Genomic DNA, 18,495 nt, shown 5'->3' on the forward strand with positions numbered 1-18,495 from the left:
TACCATCTGAGTTTCCCGTCGAGATAGTGTAACTTAACTGTCCATTGCTTCCACTGTCTTGATCGCTGCAATTCAGGGTGGCCACAACATCACCAGTAACAGCTGACTCAAGTACTGCGGGCGCTAGCAATGTCGGAAGGCATTCTGGGTGATTGTCATTGACGTCGACCACATTCACTGTCACGGTGGCCTGGGTAAAAAGCGGACTCCCTGAATCTCCGTCCGTGGCGGTCACTGTCAGAGTGATCTGAGAACTAACCTCGTGATCCAAGCTAGAAACCAATTCGATGACTCCACTGTGTCTATCGATCACGAAATTCCCGTATGTATCTCCTCCACTTATGGTGTAGGTAACCTCGCCTTGTGAACCGGCATCTGCGTCATTGGCCGACACAGTAATGATATCATGTCCTAATGCCAGGCTCTCTGCGGCTGTGAATGCGAAGGAGTTGTTAGGGATGAAGTGGGGAGTAAATTCATTGACTCCTGTTATCGTTAAGATAACTGTGGTAGTGGATGACAGCGGTGGTGAACCTGCGTCTGTGGCCTGTAAGGTTACTAAGTATTCTTGTGCGGACTCATGATCTAGAGGAGAACTGATGGTTACCACTCCAGTTGAAGAGTTAACTGCAAAGACTCCGCCATCTCCAGACAAAATACTGTAAGTCACCTGAAGAGTGAGAAGAACAAAACTGCTTTGTAACATTGCTGTTTTTGAAAAAGGTAAGAGAGTTTTAACAACATAGGTGTGTAAATCAAAATTCTCTGGTTGCCACAATGATAGGTTCTTGAAATTTCCCAACTTTTCCCAAACAAAGTTAAAATTTACCGAGGAAATTAAAATGTTGGGAAGCAATGAAAATGGAAGAAAAAGAAAATGTAAGATTTCATTCACCAACTAACTTGAACTTGCATAGCGAAGAGAAAGGATATCATTATGCGAGTTAGCAATCTGTTTAACTGTGCTAAACAATGAACATGAGTACATACAGAAAAAAGAGATAACACCTTAGAGATAAAATTTATTTTCCTCTGACTCTTTCCTGACCTGTGGCGACCATGTTACATGACCCGTTTGGAAAAGTGCAAGAAGGAAGGAGAAAAAGGAGAAAGAGGAGAGTCAAATTGATGAAATTCTGTGCTCAGTCCATATGTCATGACCTCAAGTAAAATTTTTTTCTCGTGCGACCCTCTCATCCAGTCAACTAGAATCAGTTACAAACCTCTCCGTTCGAGCCCACATCCAGGTCAGAGCACGATACTGTTACCAATGAAGAACCAACAGCTTCGTTTTCTGCCACTGAAGCAGCATAGACAGCCGTTGCACATACGGGATTGTTATCGTTTACGTCATTAACTGTGACGTTAATTGTAGCCAATGAGGAAAGGCCCCCAGAATCCGTGACGGTGAGTGTAAAGGAATAAAGATCTTGGGATTCACGATCCAGAGGCGCCGTAGTGGAGACAACTCCTGTGTTTTCATTAACGGTGAAGTGGATACTGTCGGCCCCTATGTCAGGATAGATTAAGTAACATTAAAGTTAACATATGATTGTGTTTTTAAAAGTATGCACGTCTTTGAGTGCAAGCTTGGCTTCTTTCAAGTTGCTTAATTTGCAACCAATCGACCAAAGTGATTATTGGATATAAATATCCGATTACAGATGTCCGATTTCAACCATCTGTCTGATAACACTGTCCGATCATAGGTATACAGAATCTTTAACGAAAAACAAGGCAGCTCATGCAACAATCACATTCGAGGAAATAGTAATGGTTATAATTAACAGCATTAAGGCAGCGATAAACACAAAAACAACTCAGCGACTTATTTAAAGGTGCCCGTTTTCAAAACAGCTGAATGTATAAATATCACAGGATTCTGATAATATGCAAAAGATATTTTACCTGACAGTGCGTATGATATTATGTCATCAAGATCTCCGTCAGTCGCCGTTACCCTGGCAACACTCGTACTAGGAGCACTGCCTTCCGACACGTCAACATTGAGAGTTGCAGCGCTGAAAATCGGATCATTATCATTCACATTCACCACTGTAATTGATATAACAGTAGTGCCTGTGTTGTTTGCGTTGTCTGTGGCCGTTAAAGTAAGCGAATAACCTTGAATACTTTCGTAGTCTATGTCTCTTCCTGTTTGTATCAAACCGTTACTTGTAACAGTAAAGTGAGAACTGTTTGCTCCTGACAGTGCATAAGCCAGCGAGCTGTCAGCGGTGTCTCTGTCTGACGCAGTCACTGTCATAACAGAGGAGCCAATTAAAACGTTTTCCGTAACGTGACCGTTGTAAGAGGCACTATTGAACAGTGGCGTCTCATCATTAAGGTCTATAACATTCACTATGACATTGGACAAGGTCTTTCCGCCGTTTCCATCATTCGCTTGCACGTTAAGGACGTAGGACGGTGTTTTCTCGTAATCCAGAACGACAGATGTCGCTACGACACCATTTGCACTGTTTATGGTAAAATCTGTGCTGGTGATTCCTACAAAGGAGTATGCAATATTCTCTCCGTCTTGATCGCTCGCGGAGACTTGCAAAATGCTGACTGATGCACCAGTTCCTTCCTTCAGTGCTAAAGAGTAGAACGCGTTGGTAAACACTGGTATATCATTGATGTCATTGACGGTCACCGTCAGAGGAGAGCTAACTGTTGTGGCACCGTCCCCCACCCAGAGAGTCAATGAGTACAAACTGCAGCTTTCAAAGTCGATCTCTTCCACCGTAGATATGATGCCTGTGGTGGAAATCGCAAAAACCGAGCTATTAGCTCCCGAGAGCGAATACGTGAGAGTAGTGTTGTTATCTTCGTCGGTAGCTGACGCTTGGCTAATTATTGTTCCGATGTCGATGTTCTCGTCGATTGCTGCGCTAAATGGAGTGTTGACGAAGGTAGGGGGATCATTATGATCGACGACTTCGACGGTGAGAGTGGTGTCGTTCACTCCACCTTTTCCATCTGACACAGTTAGTGTTAACACGTACATGGCAGCTTCTTCAAAGTTCAGGGCTTCGGTTATGGAGACTAAACCAGTCAATGGGTGAATCGTGAACTGAGAGCTTCGTGATCCTGAAAGCGTGAAACGTAACGTGTCGTTATCAGGGTCCGTGGCATTTGCCAAGACAATGGAGCTGTAGATAAAATTTTCGTTAATTTGCACTGAGTAAGGGGCGTCTGAGAACATGGGTAAATCGTTCTTGTCTGTGATCGTAATGGTCAGCGGTTGCGTAGCTGTCGTCCTCCCATCACTAACACTTACAGTAAGAAAGAAATAATTCAGAACTTCGTAATCCAGTTCTCGCGCGGTCAGTATCAGACCTGTCAAAGAAGACATCTGGAAATAAGAGCTGTTGGCACCCGATAGTGTGTAAGTGAGAGTATCGTTGCTATCTTGATCATAAGCTGTGATTTGGAGCACAGTTGAACCATCCGGGACATTTTCACTGACAACAGTGCTGAACGGGGTTCCCTGGAATACAGGCGCATCGTTTCTATCATTTACATCAACGGTCAAACTGGTCGTGGCCAATCCCCCGCGGCCATCCCTGACCTCCACTGTCGTTACAATCTGGGGGAATTGTTCAAAGTCTAAAGCTTGTGAGAGGCTTACCACTCCTGTGTTTGGGTGAATTGATAAGTAGCTACTACCAGCACCATACAAAGAAAACGTTAGAGTGTCGGGTGGACCTAAGGAAATTGCACACAGAAAAACGATCAGTGCTTTGGCATAAGGTTCGATTTCGTCAATAGAGGAAGGGCCATCAGTTTTTATTTGGGTATCAAAGAAAGTTTTGATCTAGCGTCGAAAGCAAGCCATGTCATCAGGAAAGCTATGTTAAATTACCCTTTATCACAGTTAAAAGCAACTTTTAGGTGAGGGTTGAAAGTAATGCGAGATTGCATTGGTTTTACTTCACTTCGCTCTGTGATTGGTCCAAAAGACTCACTCTCCATAACTTTAACCAATCACGATTTGTTCGCCCTCGTTTTCCCGCACTTTAGGCACTTTGGTTAATTTTATTTTGAGTTCTCATTGGCTCCTAAAGATATTTTTCGCTATTCTGATTGGCCGTCACAAATTCTTTGGTTTGGCTTTCACGCGACTCTATGGAAAAACGCCCTATAAGTTTGTTGATTGGAATATGAGACTTACCACTGTCCATGTCCATCGCAGTAACATTGACCAATGTAGCACTCGCATCGTTCTCATCGACAGTGACTGTGTACGGAGCGTTGACGATCTGGGGCGGGTCATTTCTATCCACGACAGTGATTGTTAATGTTGTGTTGACAGTTTCTGTACCGTCAAAGACAGTTGTGGTGAGGGTATACGACGAAAATGCCTCGAAATCTATCTTCTGAGCAGTTGTAATAACACCAGCGGCAGAAATCGCAAAATGGTTACTGTTTGTTCCTGACAAACTGAAAATACAAGAATCTTCAGTATCTTCGTCCGTGACAACGACTTTATAGACCGCAATTCCGCCATTCAAATTCTCGTCCATGCTTGTTGTGAACGGTGCGCCGAGGATGACAGGTAGGTCGTTTTGATTGACTACAATGACGGTGAGTGACGCTACAGCCACGCCTCCTATCCCATCAGACACTCTCACTGTCAACGAATAAAGCGCCTGTGATTCAAAGTTCAGCGGCTTGGTTAAGGTCATACGTCCTGTTGCCGGATTAATGTTAAAGTCATCACTCCTACTTCCACTTAAGCTAAAGGTTATGTTGTCACCGTCAGGGTCTGTTGCATTGACGTCAATCACGGGAACCGTGACGTCATTCTCAAACAAACTGATGTTGGTGGGTAGATTAGTTACGTACGGTGCATCGTTTACGTCTATGACGGAGATGGTAAGAGCCGTGGAGATGCTGATTTTTCCATCACTCACGCTCACAGTCAGAGAGTAAGAACTGACTGCCTCAAAGTCCAGCTCCTTTGTAGTTTCAATCAAGCCGGAAGGGGACAATATCATGAAGCTTCCGTTGTTTTTTCCTGATAAACTATAACTCAATACGTCACCGTCTGCATCATTTGCAGCAATCTTTATGACGTCACTTCCGCTTGGGAGATTCTCACTGATGGTCGCTGTATAAGGTGTACCAAGAAACAAGGGAGAATCATTGACATCCGAGACAGAAACAGATAATGATGTGGTCGTGACTGCGCCATTATTATCAGCTAAAAAGACAGTTAAAGTGTACAGTGATGTCACCTCGTAATCCAATGCTGTAGTTAACGCCAATACTCCTGATGTTGGGTGCATTGAAAACAATTCACTACCAGATCCCAGGAGAAGAAAGTTCAAGCTGTCTGCAGTATCTTGGTCAGTGGCGCTTACCGTGAACAGTGTACTGGTGGTGGTGTTTTCTGCGACTGTGACTGAATAAGGCGCCGCAACAAAGGTGGGTGCGTCATTTTTATCTGTGATACTAATAGTGATCACTTGAGAGACTGACGCTGTTCCATCCGTAACAGAAACTGTTAAGGAATAAGAGCTAATTAACTCAAAATCAAGAGTAACAGCTGTTGTGATGATGCCACTTTTTGTAGCAATGCTGAAATCTGTGCTGTTTTCACCAGAAAAGCTGTATTCTACGATATCCGAAGAATCTTCATCTACTGCAGAAGCTTGCAACACTATGGTCCCTGCGAGTACATCTTCATCGAGTGACACGCTGTATGGAGTCCCAATAAAACTGGGAGCGTCATTCTCGTCAGATACCGTAACAATAAAAGAAGAAGTGGCTTGACCTCCATATCCATCACGCACAGTAACGGTTAACACGTAACTAGACTTACTCTCGTAGTCTAACGCCCTGTTCAGTGAAACTAACCCTGTGGATGACAAGATAGAAAAATCACCGCTGCCCTCCCCTGATAGGAAAAATGTCAGTGTATCACCGCTGTCCTCATCGATCACACTGACTGCGCTCACGACAGCGCTAGCATTGTTTTCAGATAAAGTGACGGCATAAGGCGAATTAACAAATACTGGCGAATCATTTGTGTCACGGACAGTGATGATTAGAGCTTTCTTTACATCTTTCTTACCGTCAGAAACAGAAATATTCAGAGAGTAAGTGTTGACAGACTCAAAGTCTAAAACTTTTGTAGTTGTGATGTGTCCATTTGAAGATACAGCGAAGTGGTCAGAATTTGAACCCTCGATACTGAAGGTCAGCGAATCACCTGCGTCTTGATCAGTCGCAGTAAGCTTCAACACGAAGGAGCCGCTGACTTGATTTTCATTAATTTGTGCTGAAAATGGAAGACCAACGAAGGCAGGCGAGTCATTTTGATCGACAACTGTCACATTGAGTGTAGTTTGAACCATACCGCCATTTGTGTCGGAAGCAATTACTGTTAACAAGTAGAATGGAAGTGATTCGTAGTCTAGCGCCTGATTTAATGATACCACACCGCTGTTTGGATGAATGAAGAAGTCGGCGCTTCCTGGACCAGCCAGCAGAAATGTAACTGAATCACCTAAATAAAAAAAAGGGAAATTATTTCAAAATCTTAAATTCAAATAATCGTGAGCTCTCTACTGATGACGACTCTTAAGCCGGGAGGAAAATATTATTACTTCGTCCCCCAGCCCCAACCTCACACGCTAGATGTTTTTAGTTGAATTTTTTTCTACATAAACAACAAGACAAGAATTCTCGTGCTCTAAGATTAATTTTGAATTTATCTCGCCACTTTGGTATAATGCTATAAGTTATCAAAGAAAAGTCTAGAAGTCCTCGCCAGTGAATCAACAAACACTCTTCCTTAACTGGGAAGCAATTAGACATACACCTTTGGCGTATTCCAAATCAATGTGCACTGTCACTCTTCAACAGAAAAGTTGCGTCTGTCATTACTAAGACAAAGAGCCTCCTTTTTTACCACAAAAGAAAAAACCTGTAAGCACAATGACTCCTCACAAGAGATAATAAACTAGAAGTATCATCTTCCTCAGCACACTTACCAGCATCTTGATCTGTGGCACTGACTGTATAAACTGCGCTTACAGCCTCGTTTTCATTCACGCTCACGGCATAGGGCGCACCACTAAATAATGGAGGGTCATTCACGTCCCGGATGCTAATGGTCAGCGGCTGAGAAACTGTCGTCGGGCCATCAGAAACACGCACAATCAGGGAGTAAGAGCTGTTTGTTTCATGATCCAGGACCTGATATCAAGATATGACAAACACAAACCTATGCAAAGCTACCAAAAGAAAGAACATGCAACAGGTACAGGCAAAACGCTGGAAAGAGCACGAGTCCACATCTGATCGATTTCGGTTTGAGAAGGTGGTTGGCCGAATAGATATGAGACTTCTGACTCCAATGATATCAACCAGTATAAAGGAATACAATATCAAACAAATTTGACCTTTGACCGTAATGGGAAGCATCGTTCACCCAATATTTTGAGTGGAGACTTAAAAAAAAAGAACCCAAATTCAATTTCCAGGTTTGCTTACAAAAATTCTGTGGAGCAGTTCTTATTTTAGTGGTAAAATTATCAGGAATTGCGTTTTTTTCTACATTACACTCTTCCGAGTTTCAAAACTCGCAAACCTCTCATCAAAACAATCAAGAAAACTGAAGCCAGGCAGCTTAATGGTCACCGGCGTTTACCCACGCAAACGTACGTTTACATCTGTTCCTTTAAAGTTATCATTAGCCTCTCATGATATATTTATATTTCTAACTGGCTGTGATGAACGCCGTGTCTGATTTCCCGACATTCGATCAAAATACGCTGGACAGAATGAACTAAACATAATAAACCACTCCACTTTACACTTTTGCTTTAACGCATGATCAAGAATACGTTTCATAATGGAATATATACCTGGTTGGTTGTTATAATTCCGTTGGATGTTCCAATGTTAAAGTCATCACTTCCAGTCAAACTGAACGTCAAAGCATCGCCGTCTTGGTCAGTTGCCATCAGATCTATCACAGTGATGCCAATTGCAACGTTCTCATTCACGCTCGCTATATAAGGCGTACCAACAAAGGCGGGGCCATCATTTCGATCGACAACCTTAACATAGACTGACGTAACTGCTACTCCACCATAACTGTCACTAGCCCGGATCGTTAGCGTGTAACCGCTGACAGATTCGTAATCAAGAGCTTCAACCAAAGACACGACTCCACTACTGGAATGCACTGAAAATAACTCACTACCTACCCCATCTAAGGTGAACAAAATGGCATCGCCGTCCTCGTCTGTGGCACTTACAGTAAATAAATTTCCACTGTCCACATTTTCGTCCACGCTGACGTTATAAGGCGCGTTAGAAAACGTTGGAGCGTCGTTTGCGTTATCCACGTTGATAGTTATCCGTTCAAAAACAGTCACGTTGCCATCTGATACTGACAAGTCCAATAAATAAGAACTGATATTTTCTCTGTCAAGCGCTTGTGCTGTGGTCAATACTCCGGTGCTTGAGCTTATGCTAAAATGATTGCTGTTGGTTCCAGATAAGCTGTAGCTCAGAGTGTCTGAAGCATCTTCATCGCTCGCTTGTACCTTTATAACAGTTGTTCCTGCAAGAAGATTTTCATCGATGTTGACACTGTATGGTGCACCTTCAAACTGGGGCATGTCGTTCTGATTGACAACTGTTACGTTAAGGCTTTTAGTGGCCACACCTCCATTCGAATCACTGGCGGTGACAGTGAAGTAATACACAGGTGTGGCCTCAAAATCCAGAGCACGTGTCAAAGTGACCACGCCCGTCATAGGGTTAAGTGAAAAGTCCGCACTTCCAGATCCAGTTAGAGTAAACGTCAAAGAATCGCCACTATCTTGATCAGTTGCGTTAATCGTGTAAACAGAGGCAGTTGCGTCGTTTTCGACCACGCTGGTCGTGTATGTTCCCGCGGTGAAAGAAGGCACGTCATTCTTGTCAAGAACGGTGATTAACAGTGGCTCGGTGACAGACGTTATGCCGTCTGTTACATTGATTAAAAACGCATAGGAGCCCACGGTCTCCCTGTCTAGCGGTTGTGTTGTAGTCACCAAGCCTGTGAGCGGGTTAATTTCAAAGTGACTGCTGTCTTCTCCGGATAGAAAATATGTCAGGGAATCACCGCTGTCCTCATCAGTCGCAATCACTTGCACAACATGGAATCCTGCTTGAAGATTTTCATCAATACTCACACTATATGGTGTTGCAACAAATCTCGGCGATTCGTTCAAGTCGTTCACTGTTACTTGAAGATTCGTTGACGAGCTTTCCCCGTTGCCATCCAGCACAAGGATTGATAAAGAATACGAAGGTGTTGATTCATAGTTGAGGGGGCGAGACAGTGTTATGAGTCCTGTGGAAGAGTCTAAAACGAAATCAGCCGACACTGAGCCAGAGAAAATGTACCACAAGCTGTCAGAACTATCCTGGTCTGTTGCACTCACAGTGAAAACAGGTGCGCTTAGGTCGTTTTCATCGACCGCCGTCGCATAAGACGCGTTCCTGAACACGGGTGCATCGTTTTTGTCATTTACGGTGATTGTCAAGGAAGTTGTTACAGATGTTTTGCCGTCCTCTACTGATACAGTGAGGGCGTATGAGGTCACAGTTTCATAATTTAAGCTCTTTGCAGTGCTTATAACACCAGAACTGTTTGATATCACAAAGTCAGCGTTGTTAGTACCCAAGAGACTGTACTGCAGCGTGTCACCGCTGTCGTCATCGACTGCAGACGCCGTAAGTAAGATCAATCCGCTTGAAAGCCCTTCATCAATGGCCGCCGTGTATGGCGCCCCAAGGAATTGTGGGGCATCGTTTGCATCAGTGACACTGATGGTGAGACTGGTGGAGACGCGGCCGCCTTTTCCATCAGAAACGTGTACTACGGGGGAGGGGGGGGGGAAGAGGTAGGAACAAATGAGCGATAAATACTTTACAATGAAAGTTGTACCAGGAGTACATAGCATCAAACAAATTAGCATGAACATTATCTACACAGTCTCAAGCCTGTAGGACCTAAGTAAAAAAACGGAATCGTAGAGACGCAGAATCTGTGAAAAATGAATGATAAATCGTTTGTTTAACGATTTGGAGTCGCTATTAATTGAAGATTCAGGCCATCAATTGAGTATCGTGGCGTTTCATCTGCTCTACTGCCAGTCTTCCTCGACAGATTCAACCTCATCACCCGACGAAGACTGGCAGCATAGCAAAACGAATAGTAACTCTTGATCGTAAGGAAATGACTAACCATTCATTTATCATAGCAAACTTTTAACGACATGGCATATATTCACAGGGGAAGGTATATAATTTGCTGGTTAATACTAAAGTTGTTTTGACTGAGTCCCGGTTTCGAGCTGCACAGCAGCATCCTTTTCCACACAAACAAAGTTCTCTTGGAAATCGGTTCTACTTACCATTTAAGAAATGAGAAACGGCATCTTCGTAGTTCAATGCCTGACTAGTCGTTACAGCTCCCGTATTAGAGTCAATCGTAAAGTGCGTCGCACCAGCTCCGGACAACGAATACACCAGCGAATCCCCATCCTGGTCACTCCCGTTGACGACGAAGACACTCGTACCAATCGATACATTTTCGGAAACACTCGTGGAGTACGGAGAATTCGGAAGTGTCGGGGCATCATTTCTGTCAAGCACAGTAATGGATACAAACTTGGAAACGTTAGCAGTGCTGTCGGAGAACTCAACAGTCAGGCCGTAACTGTCTTGCGTCTCGTAATCCAAAGTCACTCCCGACTTGATACGAATCATTCCCGAGTTGAGAATATCGAAATCGGAACTTCCTGACAAGCTGAACAAGATGTTGTGTCCGTCTTCGTCGGAAGCGCCGGTTTTCAACACATTTGTTCCACCAGGTTCGTCCTCTCCAATTGTCGCCGAGTAAGAGTTGCTGAGAGAGACTGGAGCGTCATTCCGATTGGTCACCGTAACGGTTAAAGATGTTGACGTCACGCTTCCGTTGCCATAACCGTTACCATCCGAGGCCGTGACGGTGAGTAAGTAAAGTGAGAACGATTCGTAGTTCAAAGCGTTGTTAAGGGCGACAACTCCGCTGGCGGGGTGGATGGTAAAGTCAGAGCTTTTGGCACCAGATAGGGAATAAGTGACGGAATCGCCTGCCAGGTAAATAAAAATAGGCTGTCAGGCAAACTTTCGTTTATGGTCTGAAGGTCTGAATCATCTGATGTTGAGAATGATATTTAGACACAGTGCACATGTTATCGTATCATCAAATCAGCATTTACCATTAACTCCCAAGATCTGACTACGAATATAATGCTCCTCTCTGGCTGCCATACATTTCCTTGTACAGCTAGCCTCCCGGTTAGCTCAATTGGTTAGAGCGCCGGATTGCGTTGTGCGGGAGGTCGAGGGTTCGAGCCCCGGCCGGACCAATACTTATGGTCTTAAAATAAGTGAGGAGAATTTACTACCTTTCTATAATATCAAGAAATGGATAGATATTCTAGTCTTCTCGGATAAGGATGAATAAACCGTAGGCCCCGTCTCCTTCAGGGTCAGGGGTAGGAGACGTTAATTTCCCACGCACGAGATTACTGTGTGGTGGATGTCCTCCCCTGGGTGGGATGGTGTGGGCGAAAAGCCCCTGTGGAGAGTGGTCAATTAACAATTAACCTATGTATGTATGTATGTATGTATGTATGTATGTATGTTAGGAGAATTTGGTGTTCAATCGAAGTAACTAACAACTTCTACCTGATAAGTTTGAGTCTTCTCATTACCCGTTTGCTGGATAATGTTTGGATATTATAGGGAGAAGTTACAGATCAATCACTTCTGGGAGTTAAAGGGTTAAAGTATGTTTTACCATGAGCAAACGAGTTGAAGATTTGGAGGCGAACTAATACAGAGGAGGGGCGAACTTGTTGTATTTGATGAAGCGAACTTGTCTTCAAGAGGTACAGAACTGTTAGAGCTACCGGGGAATACTTACAACGAGGCGAAACCTTCATAAACCAATTGAAGTGCACTGCGCAACACTAGAACCCAATACCAAATGTATTTTCGAAACCTTGAATATTCCAATTGCAAATGTGGTAAACTACGCTGTAGCTACAGACAAAGGAGTTGTCGTCGTAAAACTTACCTATGTCTGGGTCGTTAGCGGCTACAGTTACCACGCTAGCTGTAGCATCATTCTCTGGAACGATGGCAGAATATGGCGCCCCAATAAACGAAGGGCGTTCGTTAACATCCCTGACTGAAATGACAACTACTGTCGTGTCAGTTAAGAAGCCGGAGTCTGTTGCTGTCAGGGTCAAAGAATAGCTGGGTGTTGTCTCGAAATCAAGGCTTCCAGCGACCTCTATGATTCCATTGCTAAGCGCACTGAACAGCGACGAATCTTAGCAACAAAAGCAGACACAAATGCTTATTAATTATTGCTCATTTTAGCTTATAATCCATCAAATATTTTCGCTTGTGCTTGATTGTTTAATCTTCAAATGTGACCAAGTGTGTCTTAGTTGAATCTGGGGAACATACTGCGAGACTTCCATAATAATATTCTCAAATTTTCAAACATCACGTTCATTAACATGAAAATCTTCCTCTTAACGTGTAAAATTTGATTAAGGTCAGGAGAGCATTTTGCTAATGTTATAGAAGAAGCAATAATTTCGTTTGTTCCTAGAGTCGCCTTGACTAGTCAAGTCAATATCTGTGTTACATTCTGCGCGCTGCAATAAATATTAAAGACGAAATTGTCAACCTGAGTTCAAAGTTTTTTTCTCTAGCTTCACATACAAAAACTGTTCGCTTCTCAGAGGACCCTGACAGTGTCTAAGGGAAAATATTCCAGCATATTTTCACGTCAAATGAAGGCTTATTTTTGTATGGCAGTGGTAGCCCTGAGGACAGTTAGTTGTGCTTGATGAGCATTATGATTTTATTTTCCATCGCTGTTACTTTAATTTCGTCGATATAATTAGCTTTCTTTTTAAACTCACCCGGGCCAGAGAGGGTATAGTTCAGCTTGTCGCCACCATCAGGATCTGCAGCAGTTATCGTAATGATGTCAACTCCCGGAGCACTGTTCTCTGCAATTTCTCCACTGTAAGAAGACAGCGTAAAGGTTGGAGCTTCGTTCACATCATTTACCGCAATAGTCACACTTGCTGTTGCTGTTTCACCTGCAATGAAGAAAGGAAATTAGTTCATGATAACGATTCTTCGGTCGTGCAGTGTGATCGTGCAGAGTATGATCGTGCAGAGTGTGCATGTGATTGTGCAGAGTGTGATTGTGCAGAGTGTGATTGTGCAGAGTGTGATCGTGCAGAGTGTGATCGTGCAGAGTGTGATTGTGCAGAGTGTGATCGTGCAAAGAGTGATAGTGAGGGTAAAAGCACTCAGTGAGTAATCCATTCCGGGTAATGGTGAGACCTGAGAAGGATTGTTCACCGGGAAAAAAATAATGAAGGCTGACATAAAACCGTTAGCATGGTCGGTATTCTTAGACAATTCTTAACAAACGCAAGTCCAGGTATGTAAATTTTATTAGAATATAATGATTATTTTCACGTTAAGATCAGCTAATTTTATTTGACTGAGAGTCCAGGTGAGAGTGATGCCCAGAAGGACTGGTGTCGGAAGCAGGCACTAACGTTTCAACAACTCTGGTGGAATTCAACATGGGACTACTTTGACCTGGACCGCTACAGTATCAGACTGGACCAGCAACTGTTACCCTTGAATTCAAACCATTTCAAGTATTCAGATAAGATCGGTCAGTAGAATTACGTTGTTTATTTTCGTGCGAGCGCTGTTATCTGTGCATGTAACTTGTACCGAGAACTAGTGCCACGCTTGCTCCAGTTTGAGACACCTTTTCATCTACGTTATCATACTACCGTGAATTGCTTCTTATAAGCTCTGGGGCCAGTTTCTCGAAAGCCCCGGTCACTTAAAGGGCCCGTAAAGCTGTTCTGTTTTCATTCAATATGCGGATTTCAAAAGTTTTGAAAATGATATAATAAAACTATCAACTAAAGAAACAGAAAGGAATGGTTTGGGTGCAAGAATCTGCTTTCCTATTCTTTAAATTTTGATTTTAAACATGTCTTCGAGCCCGTTAAATTACCGAGACTTTCGAGAAACGGGCCCTTGAGCTAATACAACTTCGTAAGGGGTTTTGAGAGTGCTTATAAACAAGAGGGCTTACATCTGAAGGGGCTAACCGAGATAGAAAAAGAACCTCGAAACGAGCAACAGCAGTGCTGATCAAAGCAGGTTTTACATTTAGTAGTTTTTAATTAAGTTTCCGAACGTCAAAATAATAACTCGAACTCATTTCAATACAAATGGAACAGATTTAAAACTGACAACACCAACAAAACTGGAACATAACAAAGTGGAAGTTCGTCTTTGATAAACAAAGTAATAAACTTATTTTTCTGCAATGACTTTTCAAATTTTCTGTTAGTAATACAGAGAGTTACATGGTAGATGAGCCCATAATCGATGGGGGGGGGGAGGGGGGTGGGGTGGCTTATAAGCGGCAGTTTACGGTATACCAGTACCTGAGGACTCAGCCTGGACAGTCAGGATGTACGAGTTCTGTGCCTCAAAATTTACAACCAATCCATTGGTTAGCACTTTCGTTCCATTCGTGCTCAGTTTGAATGGTCCCGCTGAGCTTATTATAGAGTATGTAACATTGCCTCCGCCACTGACGGTCGCTGACAGGGTGATTCCGTTCACAATGGTATCCACGAGCACATTCTCGTCGACTGTCCCGCTGTAGGAGCTCAGACTGAACACAGGCGCGGCACCTAAGTACGAGGAAAGAGCAGGAAAAGTGAGATGAAATACTAATGATGTTTTTTTCATGAGACGCATCACAAAACTTCCAAGCAGAGTCGAGGAAATTGATCTTCCTAGGTTATTACGTGTATAAAAATGCTTTTGGTCGTCTTGCGCAGTCCTATTTCATGAATGTTTATGTTAATAGAAAGGAGGGCAACCAAATCTTTACGTCTGATTCTTACCCAGAGTGTTTCACGGTTTAGACAACTGGTAAACGTTCCGTTATGGAACAAAAAAATGTTGTTAAACGCGTCAGAAAAATCCATTCTTCCTTGCAACTCATGAGGCTAATTAAACAGTAACATATCAAGGAAACAAACACTTTAACGAAATTTTAGTTGTCTTTGGCTCCTTGTCAAATGTTGTTTATTAGAATGAAATCTTTAGCTCGGCTTTGACTCCAAGGAGTGATTTGGATATTATTTCTCCCAACAATACCACCTTTTTTCTGTTTTGAGGCCTTATTTTCCCTACTGTTTAAGTAGTGTTCATTACGGCGAAGATCGCTTTCATATTCATTTCTTAAAAACCGCAGTTCACAGATCAGATTTTTACATATTCACAATCATTAATATCACACGTTAACAAAAGAGGGAAGTGGATCGTGAACGATGAAGAAGATTGAAACAGATTGCCAATGACAAGTTAGACTCAAAACTAAAGGTTAAGGCCAAATATTCCTCGATGCATTTTATTGCATTGTAGTTAACAATTTGCCAAAGGCAGATAAATTTACAATAGAACCGACAAGGTTGTCCCCTACTAGGTAAATTACGTTTCTCCATCCCCTATCCCAATTTCAGTAAACAGACCACACCACAACACCGGGAGCTACGTTCCCTACTCTTTGCGATAAGTGTGTGGGTTCTTTAACGTCCCCTGCTAACCATTACAGGGAAGATGCAGGAGACGAGGCCTACGGTATTTTCATCCTTATCCGAAAAGACTAGAATTTCTATCCATTTCTTGATATAATAGAAAGGTAGTACATTCTCCTCAGTTATTTTAAGACCCTGGGTCGAACCCGCGACCTCCCGCACGGCAATTCGGCGCTCTACCACGTCAGCTAACCAGGCAGCGGCTAACTGCTGTAACCCTTAAACTCCCAGGATCTGATACTCGATTCTCCCCTCTTTCTGCTACACATTTCCGTGGAAGCTAGTTACGAGAAGTTGGTGTTAAATCAAGATAACAGCTTCTACCTAGTAAGTCTGAATATTCTGATAAACTGTTTGCTGCATGGACAATGTATAGATATCATTTTTAACAATTATTCGCCGAAGGCGTGGTGAATATCGTCTAATTATTCGACAATATTCACCGAACCTGAGGCGAATAATTGTTTTAGTATAATTTCAGAGGTGAACAACAGAGAAGTTTCTAAAATTATAATATTTTAGTAACATTTATTAACATTCTATTTTAACATTTTATATAAAGCACGTGGAGCGGTTTGGATTTAGTCATATAAGGAACCGCTAGACCAATCAGATTGCTGGAAGCTCTTTGCTCGGCTCCGAAATTATACGTCTAATGAGAAATAATATGTTTAATCACTTCTGGGAGTAAATGGTTAAAATGGTAACTCATCTACGAGTTCGTTAGACTCAAAAGACGCCTATTACATATTAAGGTATACGTAATGACCACCAACAAAGATAAACTTGCAAAAATAGTAAACTTGGAAAATGTGACAGTTCATGCACATTGAGAGAAGCAAAAAAGGATTTTTGAGAAAAATAAATCGCTTTATGCTTGGATATCAATGTTTTTAACAATTTTTGTCCTTAGTAGCTGAAAATGCACCCACGCCTAGTGAAGCGGAAAGTGATTGAAAAAAATGGATGTTTGACAGCGCGTACGATTTTTCGCGAATCAATATAAGCTGGTTTTACTACTTAAATCGCGAGCACTTTAGCAATGAACCTTCGCTCCGACGAAGGCGGGCTAACGCTCAAGACGTTAGCTTTAAAAACTCTTTACGGTGGCTAATTTACATTACATTTATTTAGCAACTCGGTTAATAAAACCAAATAATCTTGTAGTACCCACCAACCGACGCAGTTCCACAGTTTCTTTGGCAACTTTCCCCCTTTATTCTCTCAGATCGGCCCATTTAGTCACTGTATATTACAGACATTATGGAATTCTATGGGGGATTCCAATAAACGTATAATAATACCAAAAGAATGAATTAGTTTTTACTTAACTTACCGTGGGTTATCGGTACCCAAGCGAGAATCACGTAGAGCTTTAGAGTATCAAAAAATGATCTCATCCCGTGATTGATCGGCATGAGCTGGAGCTCGTGGTTCTTGATCACTTCATAGTTTGCTGAAATTGAGAACAACCTGACTTAGAATATTATGCTAAAAGCTTTAGAATTCGAAACTTAACAATGGCCAATTTACATTATAATAAATATTAGAAGAATAAAACTACAACGTTTCGAAGTCATCTTGACTCCATTATGAAGTAGGGGTGTTAGTTGTAGTTTACGGTTACCGGAAAAACCGAAGTTAAACACGCAGTCGGACTCAATACGTGCAAAAGTATTTATTTAAACATATATCGCACGCACTGACACGTCTAACACCAATGACAACGAAACACTTATTATTCTAATGTACTCTATCGCCTTCGTTTGTATTGAACCTCGAAACTACAACTAACACCCCTACTTCATAATGGAGTCAAGATGACTTCGAAACGTCGTAGTTTTATTCTTCTAATATTTATCATCAAATGTATTTCGAAATGTTCTCTTAATATAACTCAGTTGGCAAAGCCAAATTATCTTGCAATGCCCCCCACCGACGCAACACCAAAGTTTCCTCAGAGACTTACCCCCTTAAAGAGTATTGTGTACTAGCAGATAAATTTGAACACATCGCGGCATCCCTTAAGTTGTATAACTCATTATATCCATCGAGATGGCAACCCATAACTTACGATTACAATCACAATATCGTTTATACGTTGATAAGCACTCAACCAGAAATCATTAGTAGACACCTTTTGAATTGATATCGTTTCCTATCACAATAGAGAGTATTTGTCTATGCATCAAAGACATTTTCATTGTCTATTATTCCACCTTATTATATGGCTGTGTTTCACAAGGACTGGGAACTACCGAATTTACCAATTTGATTGGCTGAAATCAATATTGAAAGCGGTCTAGATTTACCCATCGAGACCGGCATCTCGACCGGTCTAGAAAAAAAGATACAAAGAATATAAAAAATTGGCATATAAGACACAGCAATAAAATAAACATCTTATTAACCGAGCTAGGTCGGTTTGTATGGGAGAATCTTGACCTCGGTTGCTGGTACAGACCTTACTGCGTTCCGTCTGTACTGGCGACCTCGGTTAAGATTCTCCCATACAGACCTCCTGTTCGGTTAATAAGAACTAAATAACGAGCTAACACTTATGTTAATACATTGTTATGGAAACGGAAGTCAAGATGAGTTCGAGACCCTTCTACAAGAAGAAAAATTCGAAGAAAAGCATACGAGGGAATGACAAGCTTAGAAGACCTTTCTTTGCATATATTCGACTATTTTACTAGAAAAAACAGGGTTTCTAATTACTAGAACAACCAGGGTTCAAATTATCAGACTTTCTGGTGAG

General features: G+C 42.2%; 1 protein-coding gene across 1 annotated transcript in view; it reads right to left on the reverse strand.

Moving 5' to 3' along the window:
- LOC111335349 (protocadherin Fat 4) overlaps positions 1-17,839 on the reverse strand; it is a 40,965-nt gene extending 23,126 nt beyond the window's left edge. The window contains exons 1-12 of the mRNA XM_022941231.2: positions 17,704-17,839; positions 17,071-17,190; positions 14,571-14,822; positions 13,002-13,184; positions 12,140-12,397; positions 10,428-11,147; positions 7,881-9,889; positions 7,005-7,209; positions 4,178-6,517; positions 1,909-3,711; positions 1,224-1,510; positions 4-670 (exon numbers count right to left, since the gene is read on the reverse strand). Of these exons, the coding sequence (XP_022796966.2) occupies positions 4-670; positions 1,224-1,510; positions 1,909-3,711; positions 4,178-6,517; positions 7,005-7,209; positions 7,881-9,889; positions 10,428-11,147; positions 12,140-12,397; positions 13,002-13,184; positions 14,571-14,822; positions 17,071-17,152 (8,806 nt within the window). The 5' untranslated portion in view covers positions 17,153-17,190; positions 17,704-17,839. The remainder of the gene's footprint in view (positions 1-3; positions 671-1,223; positions 1,511-1,908; positions 3,712-4,177; positions 6,518-7,004; positions 7,210-7,880; positions 9,890-10,427; positions 11,148-12,139; positions 12,398-13,001; positions 13,185-14,570; positions 14,823-17,070; positions 17,191-17,703) is intronic.
- Between the last annotated feature and the right edge of the window lie 656 nt (positions 17,840-18,495).

The sequence above is a fragment of the Stylophora pistillata genome, chromosome 5 (assembly GCF_964205215.1).
Source record: "Stylophora pistillata chromosome 5, jaStyPist1.2, whole genome shotgun sequence".
Taxonomy (NCBI): domain Eukaryota; kingdom Metazoa; phylum Cnidaria; class Anthozoa; order Scleractinia; family Pocilloporidae; genus Stylophora; species Stylophora pistillata.